At 33.5% G+C, this 14,142-nt stretch overlaps 2 protein-coding genes across 2 annotated transcripts in view; one reads left to right on the top strand and one right to left on the bottom strand.

The window, feature by feature from the left end:
• Nucleotides 1–846: 846 nt before the first annotated feature.
• On the bottom strand, nt 847–12,933 carry LOC130647004 (long-chain-fatty-acid--CoA ligase ACSBG2-like). The gene is made up of 17 exons (XM_057452708.1): nt 12,513–12,933; nt 9,299–9,387; nt 9,087–9,207; nt 8,844–8,924; nt 8,430–8,531; nt 8,267–8,314; nt 7,469–7,585; nt 7,075–7,202; nt 6,567–6,689; nt 6,269–6,320; nt 5,848–6,093; nt 5,632–5,748; nt 5,522–5,555; nt 4,838–4,977; nt 2,990–3,181; nt 2,778–2,832; nt 847–1,160 (listed from the first exon to the last, which is right to left on the bottom strand). The coding sequence occupies exons 1-17, from the start codon at nt 12,897–12,899 to the stop codon at nt 1,087–1,089; spliced, it is 2,106 nt and encodes a 701-aa protein (XP_057308691.1). The 5' UTR covers nt 12,900–12,933; the 3' UTR covers nt 847–1,086.
• LOC130647013 (uncharacterized) overlaps nt 8,953–14,142 on the top strand; it is a 52,391-nt gene continuing 47,201 nt past the window's right edge. Inside the window, exon 1 of the mRNA XM_057452728.1 lies at nt 8,953–8,962. The gene's annotated coding sequence lies outside the window, so the exon portion shown is untranslated. The remainder of the gene's footprint in view (nt 8,963–14,142) is intronic.

Raw genomic sequence — 14,142 nt, 5'->3', positions numbered from 1 at the left:
CAAGGAAAAAAACTTGGGACTTCGCATTCCATTGGTGTTCTGAAGCTATTGCATCAGGGAAAAAGACTTTGGAGGTCGTAGTCCATTACGAGTGAAAAACTAGACCGATGGTAACATGTGCATGGACGTGGAACCATGTGACTTACCGGTAAGGCCTTTATTAGGTAGCAAAAGGACATATTACAGATTTTAGAGGCCTGTGCACGTATTTGACGGTGCTGTAAGACCATGACACCAAGGGAAACGACTTGGGACGTCGTAGTCCATTGAGAGTGGAAAGACTAAACCAAGTTAACTTGCCTGGGCGCGTGGAACAACTTCATTTGGGTGTAACGCCTTCATTATACCACAAAAGGCGGTATTACAGTCTTTACAGACTGGTACATGTAGCTCACGGTGTTCTAAAGCTATTGCTTCAAAGAAAACGACTTTGTACATCGTATTACATTAGACTGAAAGGACTAGGCGGATGGTAATCTGCGCAGGCACGTAGAACCACGTGATATACGTGTAAGGTCTTTATTGGGCGGCAAAATGTCATATTACAGCCCTGAGGCCATTGCACGGAGTTGACGGTTTTCTAAGGTGATGACGCGATACGACTTGATATTGGAACGCTGTAGTCCAGTGAGAGTGGGACGACTAGTGCAAACGTAACTTACCTAAGCAAGTGGAACAACGTGATTTACGTGTTACATATTAGAGCCTTTGGGGGTATACACGTAGTTGACGGTGTTATAAATTCATGTGTAGCCGAAACCATGTGTATAAAAAGGAAGATAAATATTGTGAATTCTCCGTTAAAAAGGGATCAGGTTTTTGTCATCAAAAGAGACTAATCAAAGATCATTGTAGCCGTTCACTATACCAAAATAACAAAACTTCTAAAATACATTTTTTTTCGTTCTGAAGAATAGGTTTTTGGCTACGGAATTTTTGTAATTAAATACATTATATAATATGACAAAAAATACACGGAACAATTGAAAATACCAAATTTCATTAAATACCAAAAAAAGGAATGTTTGCCCTAAAATTATTTCCTTAAAGCTAACTATTCGAACGATTTCATTCGAAGAATTCCAGTTAGGCGTAAAATTCGTCGATTGTTTCTTTGTACATTTTCATGACATGCGGTCGGCGTAATTTTTGTGTTGGACCTAAGAAAAGTAGTTGGACGAAATCAATCTTAACAGTACAACTAAAATAAAAACTCTCAGTTATTCAAACAAAAACAACCAAAATGTGATAACTTATTATGACTGTTATTTAATAAAAAAAAACAAGCGAAAGAAAGTTGACTTTTTCCTATCTTGCAAAGAAAAAAAATTGAACTGTTGAGGTTATTTTTGTGCTAATTTTCAAACATTGCTAAGAATTTTAATTTTTTTTATTGTTGTGACAGTATTTCAAAACTTTTTGCTACAACGCAGACTCTTTCTATGGTAAACTTACCAGGGACTTCAATCATGTTCGAAAAAAAAAATGTTCATACCCACAAGCAATGATTTACAGCCTTTTTATATTAGACACACATTTTAAACTTGTCAGTGTTCTCAATGGACTTAGCTCTTGCTGACGTCAGCATGGCCTTTTTGATTTTTTATTTTCAGGAAATGGAAAAAAACTGCCATGAACAGAATTGTAAAAAATCTATTCGAGATTGAGAAAGGATAAAGGGGAAAAAACTTGAAGAGAACAACAATATATGTTCGAGATGGAGTAAGAAGTCACAAATGTTATTGCCAAATATTTAACATTTTCTCTATTCCGAACAACAGAAATGTTTATGTTTAAAAACGAAATTGGGAAAACAGTTAACATATTAAGGAATGGATGACCCAGAAGGTAAAATTGCTACACGTGGTTACAAACTTCGTAACTTTGCCCTGTCAACTACCCTGTTAATTACCACAAAAATTACCATGGCAATTTCCACGTCCAAAACCCTGGCTATTACCACGTCAATTACACGGTCAATTACCCTGTCAATTACAATTACCCCGTTAATTAGTATATGTAATCGCACGTTTACGAGTGGAATTAGGAAATAATCGAACGAGTAATTTCTTTTGCTTTTAATTTTCCGAGTCCGTTAGGAGTTCGAATACTTCCAATTGCACCAGTAAACGTTCGATTACGAGCTAATTACACAATGAACTATTTTTGTAAGAGTAGCACACGATGTCAATTTCAATGTTTTGATTTTTTTATTACCCGACTTATAATTAGTTCGATTCATTGTAAAGATATCTTTTTTTGACTTACCATAAAACGCGAGAAAATAAATATCTATGGGTATGAATCCAAAAGCAACATACACAACAGTAAAAATATTTTTTAAAGAGTAAAGTTAAGATTCTAGAGTGCAATTACGATATAATTTGCACTGTAGAAAAAACGCCAAACAAGAAAAAATAGGTCATCGTGTGATTACCATGACAATTTCCCTGTCATTTTTTAAATTCGCTTTTTAATTTTTTCCTTCAATTTATGCAACTTACATTCTCAGAACATTTTTAGCTGCACGTTCTTACGTCTTATCATTTTCCAACCTCAAATTTTTGTTTTTCAGAAAAATAGGGGACTACATCTCTAATGCAGAGAGACATTTCCATGTAGAGGGACATCTCCATGTGGAGGGACATCTCCAATTTAGAGGAAGAACCCAGCAGGTGTGCTTATTCAAGAGGGGAGAGGAGTGTCCAAAAGAATCATATGACTTATTCAGTCATTTCCAACAGGCTAAAACCAAATCTAGAAACAACAGCACTTACCTAGTTCGCCACCCGCTATTGTAAATTCTAGCGGAAGTAACTTCCATTTTTGCACCTGACATAAGGAAAAATCAGTCACATGCAACATGATGAACAAACGTAAAGCCTCTTATATAAAATTATCACTGGTATCACGTACGACAAATTATCACTATAAAGCAGACAACACACGCGATATCGCGAGCGACAATTTCATTTGTGTAGTTACTCACCCTAGCAGCGTTGGAAACAGCAGACTTGTTAGCTTCGTTAATAGCGTCTTGAATAGCTTTACTAAGCACTTCCGGCACGTCTGGTGCCACCTCCTGTGCCTTCGTCACATTTAAACCTAACTCGCTACAATAATGAACGGCTGACGGGAGCAGTTTGTCGGTAGGCAAGCCCGTGTCTTGATCAATTGCAACCTACAAGTAAGTAACGAAATTAAGCCGTTTATTGCAATGTACTTAAAAGAACTAATTTCGGTTTTATAGACAAGTATGGTGGTCGAGGAGTGTCAACGCGTAAAATGAATTTTGCAAAGACGAATTAAAATCTATAATAAATGTCAAAGTCAAAGTTAAGTTAAAAATGAAAACAAAATTCAAACTTAAGTTCAAAGTAAAAGTCATTATAAAGTGATGATATTATTCGGCCAGCGACGTGGCCTAACAGTGTCATGGTGCAAAAAAAGTGAAAATACAAATTTATCGTCTTATAAGTTTGCAATGATAAAATTTGTCGTTACCGTAAATTCAAAAGATATTACAAAAGCCCTGGTATTGGTGTGGAGTCTTGGAGGATATACGTGAAGATGCTGAAGGTTTGAAAAATAGTAAAAATGTTTAGGTTTAACTATCCAATTTCAACTGTTGTAACTGTGGAGAATATCCACTAGCAAACCTTAGACTGAATGATGCTATTTTGAGCAGATTTGAAGATTTTTTTAAACTATTATAGAAGCAGCAGGAGGGCAATACGATGACTTCTTTGTCGGCCAACACCCAAGTCTTAAGTGCTAAGTTTCGTCTTCTCTGACGAGTTTAATTTATTAAGATTTTTGATTACATCCGAGATCTTATTAAAACAAGCGGTCTTTTTCTTTTCCTTCTTCTTCTTCGACCGATTTTTCAGCTTATTGCCGTAACGTCACGACTTTTAAATTCCAACCTCGTCCCGCATCAAAGTCTAATATTTCAGCTCTTTTATAGTTTTGTCTCACATATTTTTCCAGATAATCCTTCAAGCATATATCGTTCTTCCAGGACATCGTCACTTCTTATCGTTTATTATTATACTCGCATATAAAAATATCCATAGTAGAGGCAGAGTGTACAGTTAGCTAGCTAACTTGACGTTATTTTATTTCATGAAGGAAGAAAAAAGGGGGTCAATATATAGAATATGCTTACTATTTTCAGTAAAAACAACACAATAAAAAATTACTACTCCCTCCCCTACCCAGTGTTTATTTATTCTTATTTATACCACGAGGTCAGCTGGTGTGAAAAACCGAAACCACGAGGACAGCTGGAAATGGTAGCATGAAAAAAAATTGTTATTGTGAAAAATTTGACGGTACCGAATTGTGACACTCATCGGCCACGATGTTGGCCGAGAAGTGTCATCAGTTGCGTTTCAAGTTTTAAAATTAAAATCATTTCAAATTTTGTTTTTACTTTGAAATCACATTTGACGGTACCAAAAAAAATTGTGACACTAATCGGCCACGATGTTGGCCGACAAATTTCATCAGTTGCGTTATAGAATATATTTCACTCTACATTTTTCCTTTTCTAATTCATTTTATGCGTTGACACTCCTCGGCCACAATAGACAAGGTCAAAAATTGACTAATTTTTAAATCATAAAGTAGTTAGTGCTTGGTTCATAAGAAATTCGTAAAACGACTAAATGAAAGAGAACATTAAAAAATAACTTTCTGAAGGTCAACTATGTACAATCAGATTCGAATAAACGAGACAGGTTTGTCTTCCGGGTTTGATTTCTTAAATAAGCGTTACGATAGTGATTTTAGAGAAGACGGTAAAATCTTGCTTATAAGAGACATGTCGTCGTACCTGACAAGTCAAAAGACATGACAAAAACTTTTTCTTGTCTCCAATCACCATTGCAGTAGCAATCAGTGGACAATGAGCTTTAATATTATCTTCGATTGGAACAGGTGCTATGTTTTCACCCCCCGCAGTGATGATGAGTTCTATATAAAAATCACACAGAATACATAACAGTTAAAAAGTTAAAGGTCTATTGGTTTTTTTTAAGGTTATACTCTGCAAATTGCAAGTCATGGGAAGAAGAACGCATATGTAAAATTTTTAAATGGGTCTCGTGGTGTAGACAACACCGTGGAGACAACACCATCCTCACAACTCCATGATCATTTGCACGGCGTTGAAAAGCATTTTGGAGGATATTGCATCCTGATAAAATTAATGGTTTTTGTTTTGTTTTTTCAATAAACCAAGTAAGGTGTGTTTAAGAAAGAAAGTGTATATTCTAATTGGGTATTTACATTCTGGATCATTCCGCTCCCACAAATACATACTATATACTAAGAAAGATTAATGGTATTGTTGCATAATGTTTGAAGTCAACCTCACTTTTGCTATAATTACGTAAAGATTATAAACTCCATTTTATCCAATATGCTGAAGCTCCAAAAAATTTAAACTTTGTTTCTTACGTTTCTTACGTGAGTTTACGCATATGTTTAAAACAACTCGATATAAGAAAAAAAATACCTTTTATCCGGCCAGTAATGTAGAAAAAGTTATCCTAAAAAAGGTAAAATACAGAACGATCGTAACGTAAAAAAAAATCCTATAGCGCAGAACAAAAATGAGCGTCTCACCTTATCGACCTTTCCGACATCACCCGTCAGCAACCATCCGTCATCGTCAAACGTTTCTTTCGTCTTCTCTTCGTTGTTTAGGTAACCCATCAAAATATTCCGTCCTTTGAAACATAACTACAAATAAACTTAGCGTTTTAAAGCGCGTTAACTTTAAGAAGACTTTTGGACGAATTTTAAATATAAATCTGCAGTTAATATAATTTCATGACTCACCTCGCCACTGCCGTCTTCATCTTGATTGCCAATCTTATATTCATTCACACCCATCACAGTTCCAATGGAGGTGATTCGTGAAAATTCAGGTGTACATAAGGTGAGAGCGCCTGCTGCTTCACTCATACCATAGATTTCGCACAATGGGATGTTCAAACTTTGAAAGTACTCTAAAGTTTGTCTTGATATTGGTGCTGCCGCCGTGAATACCATTTTTGCGCGGTCTAGTCCTAAACTTTTCCGTACCTGAAAAATGGAACAAAAAGTCTGGACACTTGTCGTATGACGTTCCATGAAAGAACAATGTTTTTACATATTCCTGCTATCAAAAGCATTTTTTACATAATATTAAAGTAGATGACAGTACTTTAGACACTTAAAAAAAGAAATGTTTATAAAAAACAACATACAACTGAAATACCTTTTTTAAAACAAGTGCATTTGCTACACCCCAACCATAAGGAACAGGTCTCCTGAAAAATATTTGGAAAAAAAGAGTGATGCGGAGTGATAGAGAAACAGTGTGATTCAACTTAAGGAAAATGGAATGCTTTTTATACAAAAAATTTCGTCCAACTAGCAGTCTCATCGAATGGTGTTCTTATAAAAATAGTGTAGTAGATAAAATTGTTAATGCTTCTGATTAATACACCCTATATTATGGAAACACATATTAAAGAAACTGCTTAAGATTTAAAAGAGCAAAAAAGAACACTAACCCGTTTTCTTTATTCTGGTTGCCACGTAAAGCCACGCCTTTTGCCCAGTCTGCTATTTTACGCTTTATGCCATGAATGTTTGCTCCTATACCTTTTAGTTTCTCTTCTATTTTCTCAAACACTCTAAAGAAAAAAAAGAAAAAAAGTGAAAAACCACCGAAAAATAAGACAATTTTTTTTCGTTGGATAGCTGCAAATGAAATTTGCTACAATTGATTAAATATTTGTGAAACAGCTAACAATGCCATTAAAACAAGCGAAAAAAAATCAGCGAATTACTGTACTCTGATTGGCTAGCAGAAAAAATTGCTGTGCTAGGCTTTTCAAAAATTGTAAGAACAGTTGTGGGCAATGTACAACTGTTGGTACAAGGTGAAGCTTCCATGCAAAGGTCAATGGCGTCAATTTGCTATTACCCACTAAAAACATGTCTTATATGCCAGTGATTTAATGCTAAACACGAAATATTTTTTGAAAACAAAAACACATTAAAACGTGTTAAACCAACCTTGGTACACCAACAAACAGTGTAGGTCTAGCTGCAAGGAGAGTGTTTACTAAAGATCCTTTCAACGCATCAGGTTTTGCAAACCACACACAAGCACCGCCACGAATTGGAATCCAGATATCAGTCATCTAAAAAATGGATGATTTCTTATTTATCAAACCGATACAAATTAACTTTAACATTTCAACATCTGGCAAAGCATGTAGTTCTCAGGATCTTTAATGTTAAACGACCATCACCATGACGATAAAGCCATCAAAACAGTACATCTTCATGTAAAATTGAGTTACACATTTACATGCATTTACATTTACAAAACTTAGAAAATAATCAGAATAACATTTGAACATCAACTTCTTGAAAATCATATTTAGAAACCAAAAATGATGATTACCTGCGCAGCAATATGGCTAAGAGGCAGATAACTAATGCAAGTCTCATAGGAGTTTGTTAAATCCACGTCGACAGTTGGTTTAAGTCGTTCAGCAACGCCCTCACATGCACTTATAACCTAAAGTAATAATTCCAATATTACATGGTAAAAAATCAAAAAAAAATCAAAAAAAATAAACTAATTATCGTATTATGGTATTATTCCATTGACATGTTTGCCATTAAACAATGCACCCACCTTTTCGTAGACACAACAGAATTTTGACTGAGGCTTAATCTTGCTTAATCTTTTTATTTAGAAGACTTAAATTGTTTATTGATTATCTACTTGCAAATCTTAACTTATATTTTTGCTTGTGCACTAATAAAACTTCTGTTTTAATCACGGTTGTATCATACGAGACGTTATAAGACATTTAGAACATGAAACATGTCGGAAACTATTACTGTTTTAATAATTTATGTTGTTTAAAGATTTAGCACGCCGAAAAAGTTTTTTTTTAAATAAACAATACGTGAAGTCAGCTAACATTTATAACTTCCGCAGCACGAAATGCATTATAAAAATGATTCACTTGCAAAATATGTTTACTGATAACTACACCAGGCTATGCTCCTGCAACAGCACCAGGACAGCATTCAACAGCAATAATCATGGAGTCGCAGCAGTGCATTGACATTTTAAAGAAGGCATTTCTTATTAACAATACTGCGACAGAGAACATTTAGGCCAACTTTTTAGTAGGCCATGACGAAAAGCATTTTAATAATAAATAAAACATTTAAATAAGCCACTTACATTATCATGTGATAACATGACACCTTTTGGGTTTCCAGTGGTCCCAGACTAAACACAGATGTTCACACTTTTAATGATAATTAAACTGATAATTACACTTATGAAAACATTTAATGTAGTGATACGATAGCGAGGTAATTAACATTTTCTTCGTGTTACTTACAGTGTAAATCAACGTGCAGCATTTGTTTGGCGACTGAGCATTTATTCGTTCCTTAAGCAAATCGTCTTTCTCTTGACGTCCAATTTCCATTAGTTCATTCCACTACAAAGGAAAAATTTCACTTTTAACAAGAGCATTTTACCAACAAAGCATGAACACTTGCTCACTGGTGAAAATCTAGCAAAAAGAACTGCAAAAAAACTGTTTATTTTCTTGAAGTATCTGCAACAAATTTCTTTTGGTTAGTCATTTTCTTGAGGAACAAGCAAATACAGATGTAGATTTATACCAACAAAAACAGTTGGTATTTAATGAAAACGTTTTGCTATATTTTCCAGTCCTCTAAGAGCACCAACCCATGTTTCATCTCGCTTACTTCACAACACACGATTAAGAATGAATCAGATAACTCACAGTATACATGTTTGGTTTTTTGTCTTTTATTTCTCCAGTGTACTGCACAAGGGCTTTTAAATTTGGTAACTGATCCCAAACCTAAAAAAACAAACAAACATTCACTAACCCTGAGTTTAGTACTTTTCGAACATTAATTTCAATGTTAATACTCGGAAACTTTGACAAAAATGTGTGGTGATAGGTTTGTCTTAATGTATTGCGTACATCCCCAAAGAAATCTGCCAAACTATAGATGTATACCTGTAGTATTTTTTGAACTTGCGCATCATTCTCGGCAACTACAATATTGCATGCAGCATCGGCACAGACATAACGACAAGCTTCTGCATTGTTTGTGGTATATATTCCAGTGGCAAAACCTCTACATATCAAACATTTATGCAACAAAAACTCATGACACTTCTGTTTGAAATAAAAAAGATCCATAGAAATGTGCATTTAATAGCTCTTACCCTCCATAAATAGAGCCAAGGTCTGAAAATAACCATTCTGGTGAATTAAAGCCGAGAATCCCCACACCATTACAAGGTTCAAGTCCAAGCTAGATAAACAGAATTGTAAACATCATCACCTTAGGTTTTATCTTTTGTACATATAAATAATGATGGACTATCATAGGGACTTTACTCAGATTTTAAGTTAATGTTTTCACTAAACGAATGCTTTTTTAATTATGCCAACAAATGCTACCTTGGCATAATTCTTTTATGTTGATCAATTAATCTTTACAACACTAATTGATAAAGTGTATACATACCCTTACAAACTAATTCATGAAGTGTATACATACCCTTATAAACTAAATGATGAAGTGTATATACCCTTATATACTTATGACACAATATATTTGCACTGCTTAAAAATGAGGATTTACACATTATTTAAATATGTGTGAATATGAAAGCTTTGCAAAAACACAGCTTTTTAAGCTCCACAATAAAGTTAACATAATAAATGAATCTTTTGAAATCAGGACTTTAGTTTGTAATCTTACAAATTAGTAAGAAATTGCATGTCTGGTTTGACCAAACTTGAAGTCACTTCAGTAGTGGAGTTAATAAACTTTCAAAAATCATTAAAAAAACTTTTCTCTTTTTTATTAGAAATAAGGAATCTAAAGTAACTATACAAATTCTTTCTCTCAAATTAAACCCTGCCTGATGCATAGGGGGGGAGAGGGATTCTGCTCTACTAAGGCTTTTTTGCTGCATGGCTTGGCTATTTCCTAGGATACATTTCTCAATTGCATGCATGCCTGCTAAGTTTTTAGGTCCCATATCTCTTAGAGCTTCAGATATTGGCCATTACTTAAAACTATCCCTCATATTTCGATGAAATCCTTATGATCAGGAAAATATAATAACTTTTATTAGGATTATCCTTTGAACTTGAAACTCACAGGGAATCATGTCTGTAAAGTTCTGATGTATCTGGATTTTGCCTAAAATCAGGAAAATCAGATTTTTTGGTGTTTTCCGATATTTTTCATGTAAATTATGTAAAAAACAGAAAACATGTTAAATGTTAATATCAGAAACTTTTAACAAAATGCTAAGTTTTACAACTAAAGTAATTAAATTAGATAGATAGTAGTATTTTGGCCAAATTTCAAGCTGTTAACGATGTCACAGCAAAAATCTATTACTGCTATTTTGTGCTATTCTATGACATAATAATTTAGAAATACCCCCTGACCAAATAGGGTTAAGGTTTTGCTGTTGGAAATCCATAGAAATTCACATTTGTAATAATTATACTTTTTGTCTTTCTGTGACTGCCTCATACAAATTTAAAGCCTTTGTATAGGCAAATAAGGTTTTAAGGATATTTAGAATAATTTAGGAGGATTTTAGCTGGTTGATTTTCTATTAGCAGAGAAAAAAATACAAAAATTTAGATTTTTAAAGAATTTGAATTAGTGAAAGTGCGACTTCAGGAAAACAATAACCAAGAATGCTAAAGGAATTGAAAAAGGAAGACAAATTGAATTGATCAGATTTTACTTTTGGCTCAAATCTGGAAAATTTAGAACCTTTTGTAATTTATATTGATTCCGAAACAGACATGTTTATATTTCAAAAGCAAATTTTATTGTATGAGAAATCATTAGATTAAATTGAAAACATTGCACAGTCATTGAATTCTAATCTCACAAGCTTTTTTCAAAATTTTTCTGGTACTTACATAAAAATTCACTACAAAGAATTAAGAATTGAATCGTATAATTTATATTCACTATAAAAAAATTAAAAATTCTAGGCTCTCCTGTGAGATCACTTTGGATCACTTTGTCAATTTTTTTAAAAAACTACCAATTAATCATTACATCCCTGGTGTTTTATTTTATTAATAACTAAAAACACATAATTAGCTGTGACAATTCCTGATAAAAGATAAAAAAGATAAAAAATCAGTAAAATTTATAAAGTGTGGAGGGTTTTTTATTTATAAATTTATAAAGTGTGAAGAAGATACCTTTATCCAAGGGGTACAGGACATGAATGTTATGCAATGTCTATTTATAATTTTATTCTGTGTAAGAGAAAGTCTAATCAATGTGATCCCAAAATGGTGTTTACTTTAGGAAGGCTATAAGAAACAAATGTGCAGCAGCCTGTTTAAAAAAAAGAATTATCAAGGAATGCTTTTAAAATAAATAATTACCTTTTTTAATGAGGCATTGTATTATTTATATTTTTTACACAGCAAACCAAATTTTTAATTAAATGAGTCATATACAATACAGTTTTTTTATAATAAAGTTTCAAAAGGCCCCAGTGCAAACCTTTTTTAGCCATTCCACCGTTTTTGTAATTAAAACATTTTAGGAAATGTTTCTAAGGGTAGTTAAAATAAAAGAATTATAAAAATAAAGATTAATGTAACACATCATTTTGCAGGTTTTAAACACCTTTATTTTACAGTAGAATACTTAATTGTGGATTATTAATTAGGTCCTTCCTTATGAAAACAATTGCTTCATATAATCTATAGCTGTGAAGACTTCACAGCATATTTTTTATGTCAAACAATCGAATATTTAAAGGCTAATACTATTTTCTATGTTTTTTTTTAAAAAAAAAAAGTTTTGCAAAATTTGGGACAAAACAAAACTTAAAGAATTTACTGTACATTTTTTAGACTGTTTAGTTTACACGAAGTTAACAATATTTCTCAGGGCTTTCAAATACACATTTTGATGCAGGATTGTAAGATGCTTTAGATGCAAAGTAACAAAAAAATTTACAACATAAATTACATAACACATTGTGTCCAGTCCCATTAAGTATGGTGTGGGGGACTTTGCTCTTAAATATTACCCAATTTGTGAAGGCCTTTAACTTCTTTTTTGCCCAGTACATCAACTTTGCACATCAGGCCAGTAAGGGCCAGCTATATATTTAAATGCTTGCTTACCAACAAGCACCCAATTTAGGATTTTGCGAGTTGTATTGCAGCATTATCTCTAAAGAAATTCTCTCTTTCATTAAAAAAATATGCTTTTCCTTTAGCAGTGTGGAGGCCGAGTTTAGTCATCAACAAAGACAAGACAAGCAAAAACAAAAATAATCTTTTTTTTTTTGCAAAATATCCATGTATCCACTGTGTCTTGGAAATGTTTGGGTTATAAAATGATAGTGAATAAAATTTTATACATATATATACCTTGATAAAACCTTTAGCTGCTGTTTTGATGTCTTGTAGGTATTCTTTGTAGGTCCACGAAATCCACTTTCCTTCTCTTTCAACTTTCATAGCAGTTCTGTTTGAAAACTTTTTTACTGCTCTTTCAAAGAACTCCATTACTGAAATGGCTGGTTGTCCTGATATTTTACTTTTGTCATCAGAAAACCGGATTTTAACTGCGCCATAACGATCCCATGTGATATATTCAGTGGCGGGAGCTAGTTTACACCCTACGCCGTCTCCTTCTGCTGTTTTTGTCTCTACTGTGGAGTTGTCTTCAGAACTCTTCTGAGCAGAATCGTCATGATTTTCAGATTCTTCTGAAACTTCTACCATAACATCTTCTGTTTTTATTTCTTCAGCCATAACTTTATTATTTATCACTAGTAATATAGATAAAGGTTAAGGAAAATTAATTGTTTATTTTTATATGTTGCGAAAAGGTGACTTTAAAGAACATATTATTTTTGTAGGAGAACAAACTTTTGTGGGGCAAAGTTTTGCAAGACAAAATCTAGTGTAAATAAAAAAAATGAAAGCAAAACATGCTGTGTGGACTAGGAGTTAGCATGAATTAGAAAGGGTTAATTTTGGTGTGGCAATGTTTTTTATGCATCCAGAAGAATGATAGATAGAAGTGCAATAACCTCACAAATATACCCTGTCTATTATCTCCAGGAGATAGTCATGGCTTAGTTTTAAAGTCCTAGAGTATTTAATGCTAATTTTGAGCTACGCAGACCCAATTAGTGTCCGCGCTCTACCAGACAACTTTGTGACACATTTAACATCCCACACAGTGTACCATCTCCCCAATTTTCATCACATGGCTGGGGTTAACCCAGGGCTATGGTATCATTCACTTGCCCATATTGAATCACTGCCAAGGGGAATCGAACCCTGGTTTCCTGCACAAAGTGCAAGAGTTATAACCACTAAACTACGGCGCAATAATTGACATGTGTACACCTATACATTCAGGCAAAATATACAAAAAACAAACTGCAAGTAATACCAGTAAAATAAGATAGTTAAGAGAAAAATATCCAGTTATTATTTAATCTTTAATACCCTAAAATCTGTTAAGGTAAATAGCCTTTTATTTTATGTGGACCCTCCTTTTTTGTCAGGGTGTGCGCTCATTACAGAACTTTAGAATTTGCAACTGGTAAACACCCAATTGGATATGGTCACCTGAGCAACATACTGAAAACTAACTAGGCAATTTGCTCCCTCAGTAAAGGTTTCCCATGTACTCTTGAGAAAGAATTGCAGATTCTTAATATACTGTATTGCATATATGTAATTACAGTGGATAATTTTAGCTTCCCCCATAACTTTATGGCTTTTTTAAAGTTTGCTTTTACCAGGAATCTGTAATAAAAAGTACAATCACTTTATAAAAAACACTTTTAAAAAGGAAAAAAAAAGCTAAATTTAACCACTGGCGATAAAAATTATATTTTAAAAATTGCCGCTTTTCACAAACTTCTGGAGCATCTTTTGGCTTGTGGAAGGCACATTTAATTGCTGGTCAATTTAACTGTTTGTTTTTGTATGCTGACAGTCAATTGTCAAATTTCGACAGTCTGTGTCCGACTGTTATTTG

The sequence above is a fragment of the Hydractinia symbiolongicarpus genome, chromosome 1 (assembly GCF_029227915.1).
Source record: "Hydractinia symbiolongicarpus strain clone_291-10 chromosome 1, HSymV2.1, whole genome shotgun sequence".
Taxonomy (NCBI): domain Eukaryota; kingdom Metazoa; phylum Cnidaria; class Hydrozoa; order Anthoathecata; family Hydractiniidae; genus Hydractinia; species Hydractinia symbiolongicarpus.
This window is presented reverse-complemented; position numbering and strand designations above follow the sequence as displayed.